Consider the following 14,557-nt stretch of genomic DNA (forward strand, 5'->3'; position numbering starts at 1 on the left):
GGCGAGGTGTTACAGGCCGACCTCTCGCGATTGCAGCGTGTACACATCGGATCGCGGAGCAGTGTATGCGTGCCGTACGTACGAGGCTTTTTAACCCCTTTCTAAGAGGCTACGTACGACTCCCGCAGACTGATTTATGTTTACGGGTTGCAGGGACTGGAGATGCGATGGAATCCCATGACTGCTTAATATTCTGCTTTTTCGCGGTCCCCAGCGAGCTGTGCGCTCGCATTGTCACTCGAAGCGTGCTCGATACCATTGAAACTCGATCGAGCCTTTGCTGGCCCCGATTTCCTTGGCTTACCGCTAAAAGCGCGCAGCCTGACGAAGAATTGTTAAGCTCGTGCTGACAATAAATGCACAGCGGCGTGGGTAGCAGTGGCGCTCGAGGGTTGCGGACAATTGGCTGATATGAAGGAAACGTGGATCGTCGACGATGCATTCCGGTTGTCTTATGAGGACGACGCGAGGTCGTCGTTGCGAAAGTATCGGAAAACTTTCACGTCCTGGCTCGCCGCCGTCGAACGGCGCAGGCAACTTCTTGGCAATAATATACACGTGTCACCCACCTCAATAATAAGAATAACTTTTTCCCTAATGCCTGTGCTCGTCTTGACGTCGGTTCTGTCCAACGAATCCTCCCGCCAGCCCCACGGCTCCCCGCCCCGGCGTTCAATTACGATTCTCGAGTTCCTCTCGTGCGTGAAATATGACGCTCTTGCCTGGCCGAGCAAACAACCTCGCGATGACTCTAATTTCCTGGATAAAAATAAGGGGCAGGGGACGGATGTAAGCGGAGTCGTTTCGCGTGCTCTCGTGTTCCCGGAAATATATTAATGGGGTGCAAGTATGCAGCCATAAAAGCAAATTGTTGTAAAGGAACGCGCACAGAGTGTCCCACCTAACCCAAGTTTTGATTAATACGAGGAAATGTCTTTAAAATCAGTGACGACATCGATAAAAGGGCTGCTTTGAGAGATGTTTTGGACATTCCAGGGTCAACGTTATTTCTTTCAACGGAACGTTCTAGGGTAAACTATACAATGATTGGCACCCTAAGCTGAAATCCGAATTGGAATGCCTATATTTTTTTGTGAAATTTTTATATGGTCTTCATTTTCAGTTATTATAATAATAATAATAATAATACGTTTATTAACGGAAGCCCTTTGATACATAAGTGAGAAAAAGAACAAAAATAATTAGGTGAGCACAACGAAGCGAGCATAAGTAACATTGAATAGAGGACGCCTGAAAGAAAAAATCACAGCAACAGTCAGCTGTTGACGATTTTGAAGATTGATTGTTTAAACGAGTTTAACGAACAGTCAAAAAGGTCAATCATACCGGAATAATTATTAACACGAGAGGCAATACGATTAATAGCTTTGAAATTATTAATAATTATGGATTTCTCATTAAAATGCAACTTCTTGAGTACGTATTAAGTCTTTTATTTTAAAAATATTCAATAAAAACACAAAATAGGCATAAAAGTAAAATCATTGGCACCCTAAATGTAGTTAAAAACGAAGTTTGAAGTGTTTAAACAGACTATTTCATTCACTATTAAATGCCTACAACACTTAATAAATCTATATTTCAATCAAAAATAGAAGATTAAAATAGTAAATTAAAATTTATGGATGTTTTTCTATTTTTTTTTATGCAAAATGTGTAGTTCACCTACTGGACTTTGCAGTGTTGTAGTGGAAGAAAAATAAGAAATTGTAAAAATGTACTTTCTAAGCTTGTACTTCTTAATATTTGCCTTTTTAATCAGGAGTGCCAGTGATTAGCGCAGTGCCAGCATTAGTGCAGTTTACCCTATATTCCACGAGAACGACGACATCCAGCAGCGAGTTTCTCTAAAAAAATATTGTCATGATAGTTAAAAGTGTGTCATGCCAGCCTTTTCATAAAGGAACGGATACTCCTGTTTTATAAGGCCCAGCGTTTTACGCCGCGAAAGAATGCAGGGTAACGTGGAGCATGGTCCCTATAGTCAGCAGCTCCGAGACAGGCTTTCTTCCACGTGGAACTTTTTATATTGTACAAGACTGTCACATTATCGGCCGTTAATGCCACGTGTTAGAAGTTATAGCAATAAGAGTGCCCTATGGTTCGGTACTCCGCGTTTATAGGCTCTTATGGAAGTGTTCTATTAAAATGGTGGATGCTATTCTTAATACGTGAAACGGAACGACAGGGGGTCGGAGACGGGATCGTAAACGACGGAACATAAACCACCCTGTTTGCCATATTGTTGTCTACTTTCCTCCGCGAGATGACAACTGTGCCCTTGCGCGGAGCAAAGATTTTACCCTCTTCTACGCTCATCCTGGAATCAACCACCACGAAAATCACGTCTTCTTCTCCCTTAATGTTCCGGCTTGGAGTGGGGTAATTCGAGCGTCCCCCTTCGGAGGCGTGCCCCGTTCGAGTGCGTTCGCTGATTCTTCGTTAACCCGGCCGAGCGGCGAGTTTTCCGATTCACTTACGGTTTGACAAGTCTCCCACGTCCTCGACTTGTTTACACGCGAACGAAGGAGGAGCCGAGGGTTCCGGCGAAACAAAACATCCCAGAAGCACCCTCTCGTCTGTAGAGGATGCGACCTGTTAGCCGCTATTGAGGCAAGTGAGAAAAGTGGCTCTGAGAGGTGCCCGGCGATGCATAAGGGCACGTTTCCAGAGGAGACGGCTTATCCCTCACCGACTTCCCGGCGTGGTGGGAAATTTATTAACGGTAACGCCCAACGCCGCTGGATATTCCTCTACAAATTTCGTTGCGTCCTCGCCGAATCGTGACTGGCGCGGTACGTTTCGTAACGCAGCGGTGTGCGGTATCGTTCGCGTTTCGGTAAGCCTCTAACGAACAGGAACTTCGCTCGCTCTTAATTTCCACGCGGCACCCAGTTCCCACGCCACTCGTTCGTTCGCTACCCCCGCCGCTAAAATCGTTCGACGCTGTTCGAGGATTTTTAAACGAACCCTCCCCCGCCTCCTGAATATTTATTTGCTTCCGCGTGGAAGACATTGACCCCCGAGCTCGGGCGTTTGCAATTGAAACGACTGTTTCTGGAGCGTGTAAAATTTCAGGCGGGACCACTGGATCGCGATGCCGGAGCGGAGTGTTTTTGCTCGTCGGGGAACGCCGAGTTCGGCGCTGGCTGCTTGTATGAAAAGTGCCGACCCGCGTCGAATTTGAATACTCGCGTGAAATGTGTAGCGCCTGGGCTTTATTCGCGTTGGTTACTGCACAAAGGGCTGTCCGTGGCGCGGCACGCGTTTGGCAGATCATTTTCAATCAAAGCGGCACCGATTCCCTTCCGAAATCGTCCATTAATTCGCAACGTTTTCGCCTGAATACTCCGAAAAAGTAATGTTTTGCGAACACAATGCATCGAGTGGTCTTAGGCACCACAGAGTGATCACAGAGTCATCTGGATTCGACGGCTGTGAAAACGAAGTTGTAAAGGTGGTAGCGATTTGGAACTGAAATTTCATAGTCCAAAGAGCAGCGAGTGATCTTAAGGCGGTCGATCAGCCTGCTCGGATCGTACACCCGAGCATCAATCAGCTGTCTCTGCAATCAACGGCGAGCTACTCACCGCGAGGACGTCTCCATGGGAATTTCAAGAGGCATCCGCCACTCGATTATCTGATCCGGTACACGCTCAAGATGTTATTGATCTTGGGAAACTTGGTTCCCCATGACGACCACGGACCGAGTAATCGAATACACGGAACGATGCGAACTCTTTGGATCCTGGAGCAGGAAATGCTAATGTAGCGAGAAAACGAGTCGAGTAGACGCGACGCGTAGATAGAAACGAACAAATAAAACGCAGCTTTCCATGGTCGCGGAGCTGCGTAGAGTCTGTGACGAGCAAGCGAATATCGCGAGCTGGGAATTGGGAGGAATGTGCTGTTGACTGGAAAGCGATATTTGGGTAAATTCATGAATATCCGTTATCTCTTTCATAGATCGGAATTCCTAGCGATACGCACAAAACACAGGCTGTGGTCCAGACGTAAACACGTCTGCCTGTGTCGATACGCGAATTATCCACGTTCAATATCGGCGAGTATCGGGGCTTGCAATTCGATTTCATTCGACCTCCAATGACTCCCATCGGCGGCCGTGAATGGTTAATGAGCCTGCGTTGTTTGATGTTCAAGTGTTATCGGGTTTCGGTGTATCGGAGGCTTCCATTATCTAGCGTTTTTTATATGAATAAAATCCACGGCACGAAGTATGCGCTTTCACAAATCGCGGGTCAGGATTCTATGCCAGTGGAAGTGCGTCAGCGTCACAGGATATGTCGCAGTGGCGATTCAGAAGGTATAAATCGATCGTAATATTGAATTTGATAAAATTGTTCCGTGTAATAGATTTATTTAAACGTCGGTAACCTGTCCCAGTGTTCGCACCGTTGCACATTGTTTACGAATTAAATTTCCCACCGCTTTTTACCACGGTGATTGTTACTTTGAACGCTGATAGCAGCTCGTTGAATTATTTCGACCGTTACTTGATTAAATTGTTCCCGTAACAGAACAGCCAGGACTGACAATTTAAACCAATCAGGAATCCTGCTTTTCAAGCGTGCAGCACCGAAATGTTTGCCCAGTAAAATGGACTGCTTTTCCTAATAACGAGGGATTTGCTGCTATTTCGAATTGAAGTAGATACCTGAGAAGGTCAGGGTTATACGAACGCGTACGTTATCTCTCTGGCTTTTACCTTTTGGGTGCATATGTACGTAGCCACGGGTGGCTAATGAAATTCCCCTGATTTTGTCGCAGATGCTGCAGTGATGGACGGCGAGGGCACCCTGGGCCACGGCCACGGAAACGGGGGCCGTGGGCTGCGCCGTCAACGGTCCCTGGAATGGCGTGAAAGGCGCGGTTACGGACCCAGTGCCCAGTCGAGCAGCGACGACGAGGAAAACAACACCCGTCACGCCGTCGGTGCCGCTTCCGCTTCGTCCGCTGGCAGAGGTGCCCGAAGTCCAGGCCAGGTTTTCGCCTCCCTCCTGGCGCAGCAGTATGGAAGTGAGTGATGATATAATTGATGTTTGATACCTTGATCGAGAGCCTGCTACCTTGCGCTAGATGTACGAGGAAAACTTTCCAGCCCGCGCTGGATCGAATCATGCTTGCAGGGGAAAGAATAGACGTTTGATAGGAGTTGCCTATCCACGCCTGCCGAGGGTGAATATATCGCGGGACCGAGGAATTATGTATTTTGGGGTGGAGTGGTGTATTTGCTTTGGCTTCTTATTAAGTGGGAATTCAGTTTCCTTCGCGCTAAGGGCGGATCTCTTCTTGGCACTGAGGGGAGTCTAATAAGTAGACATCTGTTTCTATTACCATCAGCGAGAGTAGATAAAATCTGCCAAAGTATACCATAAAAAAATTTAAAAAATTAAAAAAATTACGCCAAGTACATGAAATCAAATAAATCGCAAAAGAAGAGAAGGTAATAATAATTAGAATATAAAAAAGATGTGAAATCAAAATGAGCTGCAAGTACATAAAGGTGCTTTCCAACTGCGCTTAAGATGACACAATTACGTATACACAGCTAAAATGCTGTGTTCATACATTCCATTACCCATATCGCGGACATTTTAATAATGCGAAGATAAAATGTAACATCTAGAAATTTGCCTAGATGTCCGCGGCCTGGAAATCAAATACTTGGCGTGGCCAGGTTAGGTCAAGGTGTCGACGAGTAAGAATTATTTAAAAACGCAAAATAATGAAAGCGTACTTGTGTGGTCAGAGTTTTAAAGTGACAAATTATCTGAAAGCCTGGGAAGGGACGGTATGTGTATTGATGATCTGAGAATACCTTCATTATTTTGATTTCACATTTTTTTTTTATATTCTAATTATTATTATCTTCTATTCTTTTGCGATTTATTTGATTTCATGTACTTGGCGTAATTTCTTTACTTTTTTTAAGTTTTTTTATGGAGATCTCAATTCTTTTTACAAAGATAATTTGCATAGGGAATGACTTCAGATAATTTTTAATATTATAACGTACAAATTATCACAGGACAGAATTAAGGATAAATCCAATCACAGCATCATTTTACGCTTCGATTATCTATATATACATAAAATTCTCAGTTTAGTTACAAATAAAAAACAGTTTGATGATATTCAAACATGTCGCAATTCTAATATCGGCAACTTACCGTGTGTTTGAGACTGCATTTTGGTTGCAATTCAATGGTACAGCGATACATATTTGTATAAATAAGTTTCAGGTTAGGGTGGAATAGCCGTGCGACGAGTAAATGATAGCGGTAGCGACAGTCGACATATACAGGGTGTCTTTCATGTACTTGGCGTCGAGACGCTACCGCGTCTCTAGATAACACCGGACGTAAAAAATGTAATGAACAATTGCGAGCAAACAGTAACGAAACGATTAGCTTCATTAACTAGAAGCACCGCTGGCAAGCCTTTGGATCTTCTCCATCTCAGAGAAAATGAATTAATGTAACGATTCGATCTCTAAGGCGACGCCCTGATTGGATGGCCCTCCGATCGGCAATCCTCAGACCCCGATTCGAACGAAGTTTAACGAGCGACTTAATGAGGGTCTCGCGAACTTGGAATTACTACAATTAAATCGCTGCCGTTCCCTTTCCAACTGTCTCCCGTGATCGCGCTAAACAACAAAACACAAGGGGCTCGCGAATCATCGGGCATGTAACGGCTCTGTCGGCGGACCTCCGAGCAACGATTTAACGATACTCGCCGGTGCCGGTAAGTTTTTTTCCCTTCCTTCGACTCGATATCTCCCTCCGCCAATAATAAAGTTCAGGGTGGCTCGTTCATCATATTCCATCAGAAGCTCTCGTTGCTCAGCCCATTCAGTTCGCTTCTCCCTTAATCTTCCTTCGACTCGCCGGCAAACGCGTAGATTAAAGGATTTACGAAATTAGTTTTACTTGCCCGCGTCGTCTACGAGCGCGGCCGGATATTAAGTTCCCCGGTGAAATCCAGATTGCCAGGGTAGGTCGGACGGCTTCCTCCGCGGCTCGTGCGTCGCGACGCGGTCGAGTAAACAAAGCCGGAAAAATAATATTACCGCGGACGCGACACCGCGTGATCCGCGAATAATCGCGTCGCCCTTCCACCTTCTTCCCCGCGTGCATCGATTGCGCGCTACGTTCGCGGCTGGCCGCATAAATATCGCGCGTCCGCATAACTGCGTTATCATTCGCGGCTTATTTGGATTACTACTTGCGCAAATAATAGTTCAATATCGCGCGTACCGTGATGCAATGACCACTATTTGACCTGGGATACGCACGATCATCCCGATTAAATCTACAAACCTGTGACTTTGATAGCGTCACGGTATTGCGTACGCGCGAGAACGCACGAGAAGCCAACTTCGCTGGCAATTAGGGATTCAGTGCGACTTGATATTGCGAATACACTTTCTCTGCTGCCGAGTTCGTGTTTAATACTTACAGAGTTGGTTCCAAGTTCTTGGATTACGCGTGCAGCATTTTGGGATCCTCGAATCCACTTTCGTCACAGTGCAGGGCTGAAACAGTAGAGATTCGGCGGAGATCAGTGATCCTGCGCCGTTTTCCCGCGCGTTCTTAGCCCCGACTTAGTCCGCGAGTGTTTCATCGAGTCGTCTTAAAGTCGGACAAAATAGTTGGGGGAAATGGCAGAAGGGTGGCACGGTTACATCGGCGAAAGAGGGGGGCGAACTCAATTAATACCAGCGCTCGGTTTATACTATATTTCTTGGTTGCGGTATCAAGCGAGCCAGCAGCCCACCTCACGTCTGTCTGCATTTGTTCCAATTCACTTGCTGCCGATTACCGCTCCCTCCCTTACTGGATCCGGCCGGCTCACCCTCGACCCCACATCCCACGTTCCCCATTTTCATCCCCATTCTCCCATTTCCTCTCCGTCCCGTCCCTGTCCCTTTTCCCGCGGCCATCCGTTGCCTGGCTAGACTCGATTCGCAGCGACGCAGTGTCACGTAACCGCACTCCGAGGGTATCGAAAGGAACGACGCGGTGGCCGCGAGGCGAGTCGAACCGAGATTGTGATTCGAACAAATGCAAGTGGTCGTTGAGTCATTCTACGACTTGTCAGGGCGAGGAAGATGAGTGGGCTTGAGTGTAAGGAGTCAACAGACCACGGTAGATCTCATCTTCTGATAGACTTCACTGAGGTAAATGTCCCAATTAGCGACCCAGTCCCAATTAATGACACTTTATCCTTTATATTTAAATATGAATTTTTTTCTGCTCGAAACGGGCGTTAAAAGTATTGAATTCGATTCAAAGTATCTTGCTGATGGTTTCAATAATGTATATCATAACATATGATTAAGTAATTAATAAATGCTTTCACGTGTGTCAGCTACAAAGCCGTGAAAAAGTAGTTTCTCTTTACCGAACTTGAATTTTACAAGCTACTAACTTTGCATCACTTAGGATTATTTTTACTTTTGTTATACCTGTACGCAGACTTTTTCTGGCGACTTTTCAGAGACATTTCTCGTTTTATTGTTTGTATTTAAGTTCTGGTCATTTTTAATTTGTTACTTTGACATTACTAGAAATGTAAACATACCATGTACGTGTTACAAATACATTTTGACCTGAATTCAAGGATATTTCTATATTTTCATAAACAGACACTTCTGCATACCTTAGTGTACGCAGACTTTTTATACCTAGTGTAGGTCACTATTTGAGACGAAGAGAGAATTGAAGGTCAAAAATAGGTCCACGTGCACCGTATAATATATTTATTATTAATAATTATATTCGAACAATTTCATCATGAAAAAGGGTCCTTTTCATACTGGAAAAGAACCAGCCATATGACAGGCTATTAATGAGCAACTGCGATAAATACTTTTAATATGTAAATTTGTTAGAACGTGCGCGTAGATGTTACAGGGTCGCTAATTGGGACATTTACCTATTTCTTACACTCGCAATGCTGGTTGACATGATTCACCGTCAGGCAAGTGATCCTGCGTAACCAGTTGAATTCAGTCTGACTACAGCCGTCTGGAACCCCTTCCCTCTCCACCGCCAATCCTCCACTACCCACCACGTCGATCAACCGCCGCACGTTTCTCCATGGAGATCGATACGACGCGAGTTTCCCGATACGACGCGCACGAAACGCTTCACAACAGCCGTAGGAGGGCTTGTTGTTGGATGGTACGCTTGATTTCCGCGCTGCAGACGCCGCGCCGCCTTAAAATCGCGCGGTTAATTAACCCCCAGCCAAGTCTGTCTACCTCGAGGCTGCCAGGGATAATTGATGAGCGCCCGATGGATCGCTGGTAGGCGATCGATTTCGTCCCACGCAACACGGCGGGCTCGCGAATCGTGCAGAAAGTACGCTGCACGAGGAGAGGGTTCCATTCACGGCGCCCACTCTCCGCCGGCTCTTTCACGGCTGGCACCCCTGAACGAGCGGTGTCCAGCCCGTGGATTATGTTCCGTTAATGGTAACGTCGATTCACCGCGGCTCTCCCTCGGCCGTGGTACCCAAGGTGAAAAATAATCCGACAGCATTTTATTAGGTATCGCCGTTACGTTCTCTTTAAGGCGTAAGTGGTGGATCGCGTTACCCCTCGATTGGCAGGCCCGTTACAGGGAGAAGCTACGCCCCGTAAAACCCCGCATCGTCGCGGTGCCTCGTCTTATATCACGGATCGGAATACCTTTTACGATCTCCCCGCTGGATAGAGAGCTCGATAAAGCTTTAATAACATTGCGTGCCATGGTGCGCGCTGTCAAGTTTACAACACCATGGACGTCCCGCTGCTGACCATTCACACACACGCCGACTCTACGTTGCATGTAACGGCGTCTCTTAATCTCCTACCGCACCAGTCATCAATATATTGACGTCCAGCGGAGAGCTGCTGTCTCCAGATTCACTTTGGACATTACATTGTCAGCTCATTATGCCCGGCGCTGTTTGCTGCATCACGCTTCGCCGTTCTCCGTATGGAAAATATTGACCCCGGTGGGCGCGCGCGCGCGCGCGTGCACCCGACGGCGCAGGCGATAACGCGCTGGATAATGTATAGCTTCCCGCGGCATTGTAAGTGTTGATTTTCCGCGTGGCGTTTGCATAGACGTGCCGTGGACTATTAATTTGACGCGGTCAGATGTAGCTACAATGGCGAATCGCGGAGGAACTTGGTGCGTTAATTACCGCGCCCTCCCTCTTACGCTCGTCGTTCTGTATGGTGCGCGGAGGGTGCAGTCGAAACACGCTGAAGGGAGGGAAAATTTCTTGATTCAGGAAAAATTGATAGGATAGCACGCGTGTGGAAGCATAGGATACAGAGTAACTGATATTACAGCTTATACGGTACTATTAATTCGTTGACATATATTTTAGTGTTACCTATATGCTCCAAGTACTGGACATTTTCTGTAAACCCCTGTATATAATTCTTCAGTGTATTTTTTTTTTATTATTTTCGAGGGTTTATCGATCCTGCAGAGTGGGTAGTATGACGGATCGATAGCGCGAAGCGTTTCTTATCGCGCGGCTTAATTCTTCGTCTCGATCATTCGCATGTATCGCGGCACTATTTCATAAAGCCGGAAGCCCCGTGGGCCCATTAAAAATTTACTCTCGGCTTAACATCGTTCTCCCAAGACCGCGAGAATCGTTCCCAGGCTTGCTGCGGAACTCCGTAATGCGTCGCAAGTCGAAAATGTCCCGGAAGCGGGACGGGAACCTCTAGTTCCAGCGACTGTCTTGATTCACGATCGCTGGAGTAAATCCGGCGCGAGCTCGCTGTTCTAAAAACGACCGACTCCCGGTCGGGATTTCATTATTTTACATAATCTTCCGGCGTCTATTATTTTTACGCGTGAAAGCGGTTCGACCGTCGAGGAGCTCCTGACCCAATTCGAAAATAGTTAAAGATATACAGAGCACGCGTTCTCGATTTTAAAACTTTCACTTTCTTGTCGTTAGGTGTTATTGAACTTAATCTTAATTGAACACTATTGGAAGCTTGTAACGCATTGCACGAGAACTATTGAAGGGTCGGATGCAATGAGGGGACTAGCCCTCGAAAATGGGAAAAAATATTGTCCGAACGCTACGAAAGATTGGAAAATTAAATTTTGTTAAACTGAATTTTAAAAGTATAGTGTTGTAAAGCTCTCCACGACACACATTTTTTCTATTTACAGTTTGTTTAACCAATCATTACTATTCGAGCTAAAAATTATAAATAAAAAATTTTTCATCGTCCAAAATCATTATTTTTTTTAAAATAAATTGCGATAACTTGAGTAAATATTAATAGATTGTTATGAAACTTAAAACATAACTTCAAAAAACTCTAGCGAAGCCGTAAAATGTATGTACAAAACCCTTATGTTAATAAATGTAATAATATTTAATTAAAAAGTAAATCTGGACTTAACCCATGTTTTTCAACGTTCACCGTTAAAAAGTATCGAAGCAATTTTGAGGTACATATAACTTGCAGCAACAAAGTTTTTCCTTAATATACGAGGAAGATTTTCACCATTTTTCACACTGATTAATAAATAATTTTAGAAGATATGACGATATATATAAATCTCCCGCGCCACCAACAGTCAGCGGCCGCGTATAATGCGCTACTTAGTAGTCCTAGCACTCGTGTTGACTGTTGGTGTCGCGCGGGATTTATATATATCGTCATATCTTCTAGAAATATTTATTAATCACAGTGAAAAATTGCGAAAATCTTCCTTATATATTAAGGAAAAACTTTGTCGCTGCAAATTATATGTACTTCAAAATTGCCTCGATACTTTTTAACGGTGAACGTTGAAAAACATGGGTTATGTCCAGTAATACTTTTTAATTAAATATTATTACATTTGTTAACATAAGGGTTTTTTACATACATTTTATGGCTTCGTTTTCTGAAGTTATGTTTTAAGTTTCATAAAAATATGTTAATATTTACTCAAGTTATCGCAATTTATGTTTAAAAAAATAATGATTTTGGACGATGAAAATTTTTTTATTTATAATTTTTAGCTCGAATAGTAATGATTGGTTAAACAAACTGTAAATAGAAAAAATGTCGTGACGAGCTTTACAACACTATTTTTTAAAATTCAGTTTAACAACATTTAATTTTCCAATCTTTCTTAGCGATTGGACAATAATTTTTCCCGTTTTCGAGCGCTAGTCCCCTTATTGCATCCGACCCTTCATTTGCTTTGCCTTTCAGAGGTACAGCTCGAGTAGCTTCTTGTGTTGTGGCGACACATTTGAACATTCTGGGCTTATCTTCTCTGAGCGAGAAGTCTGCCTACCTTAAAATCTATTTAATTTGCGTTCACTCTAAGTATTTTCCTATTTCTGGATGCCGCGAAGAAATGTTCCTTGAGATATCGTCGTTCTTTTTGAAGGGACAAGTGACAAGATGGCGAAGGCGTTCTTCTTAAACTTTGACAGAAGCGCTTTCTTCTTTAAACACTTTTTCGTGTCATCGCGGAGAACGGCAATATTATATTCTGGGTGGCCACGTTGAGAGGAACCCACCACGCTTATTGGCCACTAACGCACGAGATTAGGTGAGAAAAGTTGACGGGCGAAGGTACACCGTCGGGCCAGCAACAATCATTAGAAGGTAATACAAAAGTTTCCGAAGGGAGGAAAGCGGTTCACCTTTTCCACTTATTCTTTCGCCGAGGCTCGGGGAAAGGCCAACGGGGCTCTCAGGAGGAATGAATAATTTAAGGACGTCTGATCGCGCGCGATCGAAATTCACGTGTCTGGGAATCGCTTTGAACGTCAAATTACAGAGAGGCTCTCCTCGACCGATCTCTTGAATAATTGTGTTACAGACGGTCGATCCATTTAAATCACTCTATTGCCAGCGAGAACGGTTCATTAAAATGCATCGGATCGAATTTCTGTCGTGGGGGGTGTGGAGCCCGATCCCAGTGCCGCCTAACAAGAAAACTCTGATAAATCTTATCGGCGGACGTGTATCTGTCTTTTACGTACCCGTCGACAGGGGATCGCGGTAAATTTCCCCGCGACCTTCCTTCGGGGTGTGTATCCAGGTCGCGTTTATCTGCAGCGGGCCATCTATATGCGACAGAGATTGCAGATCGCTTTCTGATACGAGTGCCTGGATTCTATGCTCGAGGGAATACACCAAGAACTAGTATATATCCTCCCAAACTTTCGGAAGATATTCCAAACCCATCATTGCACTGAATTTAAGAAGGCTTCTGAAAACATAGCGGTCGCGCAACGTTCTATTTCACGTGAGAAATCTGGTGACGGTGTCAAACGTTTGAAACATAGTTTGCTTCAATCTAAAGTTCAACCACCGCGGGCACTTAAATGTTCCCTAGTCGCTCGCGACGCGAAATCTAGGCAGAGTCTGGCCCAGGAGATTTTCCAAGGAATCCCGCGCACAAAGACTCCGTGGCAGCCTGCGCGCCCGCCAATTTGCGACGTAACGTTGCAAATAGTTGGCGGTATGCGGGAGTACCGCTCAAAGGCCCTCGGTAATATTCGCTTGACGTAGATAGCAGATGAACGGCGCACGAGGTAGGCCTACATAACCATAAGCACACCGGGTACACGAGCCACCCCGGTGGCTGGGTTTAGCTCTCTATAGCGCGCACCAGGCGCCACCGCAACACGGTCCAGCACATTGTGCCAGTACATGTGTACGCTGGCTGGAAGAAATATAGTGGAGGTCGCGAGGCAGCGGGGAACGAAGACGGTGGCACACTTCAACGTTGGCGATTCAGAACGTAGGACTACATTTTCCGTAGCTTCTGTACACTGGCAGATGTTAACGCGATCTAAATGGTTTATGGGTAGCGACGTGTTAAGGGGTTATCCCTATAAACAAAAACTTCAAGAAAGTAAAGAAATTACGCCAAGTACATGAAATCAAATAAATCACAAAAGAATAGAAGATAATAATTAGAATATAAAAAAAGATGTGAAATCAAAATAATCTGCAAGTACATAAAGGTGCTTTCGGTCAAATACTTGGTGTGGCCAGGCAAGGTCAAGGTGTCGATGACTAAGAATTATTTAAAAACGCAAAATAATGAAAGTGTACTCATATTGTCAGAGTTTTAAATTGACAAATTATGTGAAAGTCTGCGAGAGGGAAGGTATGTGTATTGATGATCTGAGAATACCTTCATTATTTTGATTTCACATCTTTTTTTATATTCTAATTGTTATTATCTTCTATTCTTTTGTGATTTATTTGATTTCATGTACTTTCTTTACTTTTTTAAGTTTTTTTTAATGTTACTTTATTATAAACTGAAATATTTTTGTACGAAAAAATTACCAAATATTCTTTAAATGTTGCTCTTTTATATGCAAAATATTCTGTAAGAATATCTGCTTCCGCTTTTTCAAAAAAAATTCACAAACATTCGCCTCTTTTCGGCCGCCTGACTAGGTATAACCCCATAAAGGTCTGGGTGTATCGAATGGAAGGATCAGTATTATCTGTATTGTCGGT

The 14,557-nt window shown here is 44.5% G+C and overlaps 1 protein-coding gene across 4 annotated transcripts in view; it reads left to right on the top strand.

Annotated features, from left to right (window-relative positions):
• Ten-a (Teneurin-a transmembrane protein) overlaps positions 1 to 14,557 on the top strand; it is a 593,712-nt gene that overhangs the window by 192,443 nt on the left and 386,712 nt on the right. For all 4 annotated transcript variants that reach the window (XM_076809436.1, XM_076809438.1, XM_076809439.1 and 1 more), the window contains exon 4: positions 4,810 to 5,058. In XM_076809436.1, the coding sequence (XP_076665551.1) occupies positions 4,821 to 5,058 (238 nt within the window). In that variant the 5' untranslated portion in view covers positions 4,810 to 4,820. The remainder of the gene's footprint in view (positions 1 to 4,809; positions 5,059 to 14,557) is intronic.

Source organism: Andrena cerasifolii, chromosome 3 (genome assembly GCF_050908995.1).
Source record: "Andrena cerasifolii isolate SP2316 chromosome 3, iyAndCera1_principal, whole genome shotgun sequence".
NCBI lineage: Eukaryota > Metazoa > Arthropoda > Insecta > Hymenoptera > Andrenidae > Andrena > Andrena cerasifolii.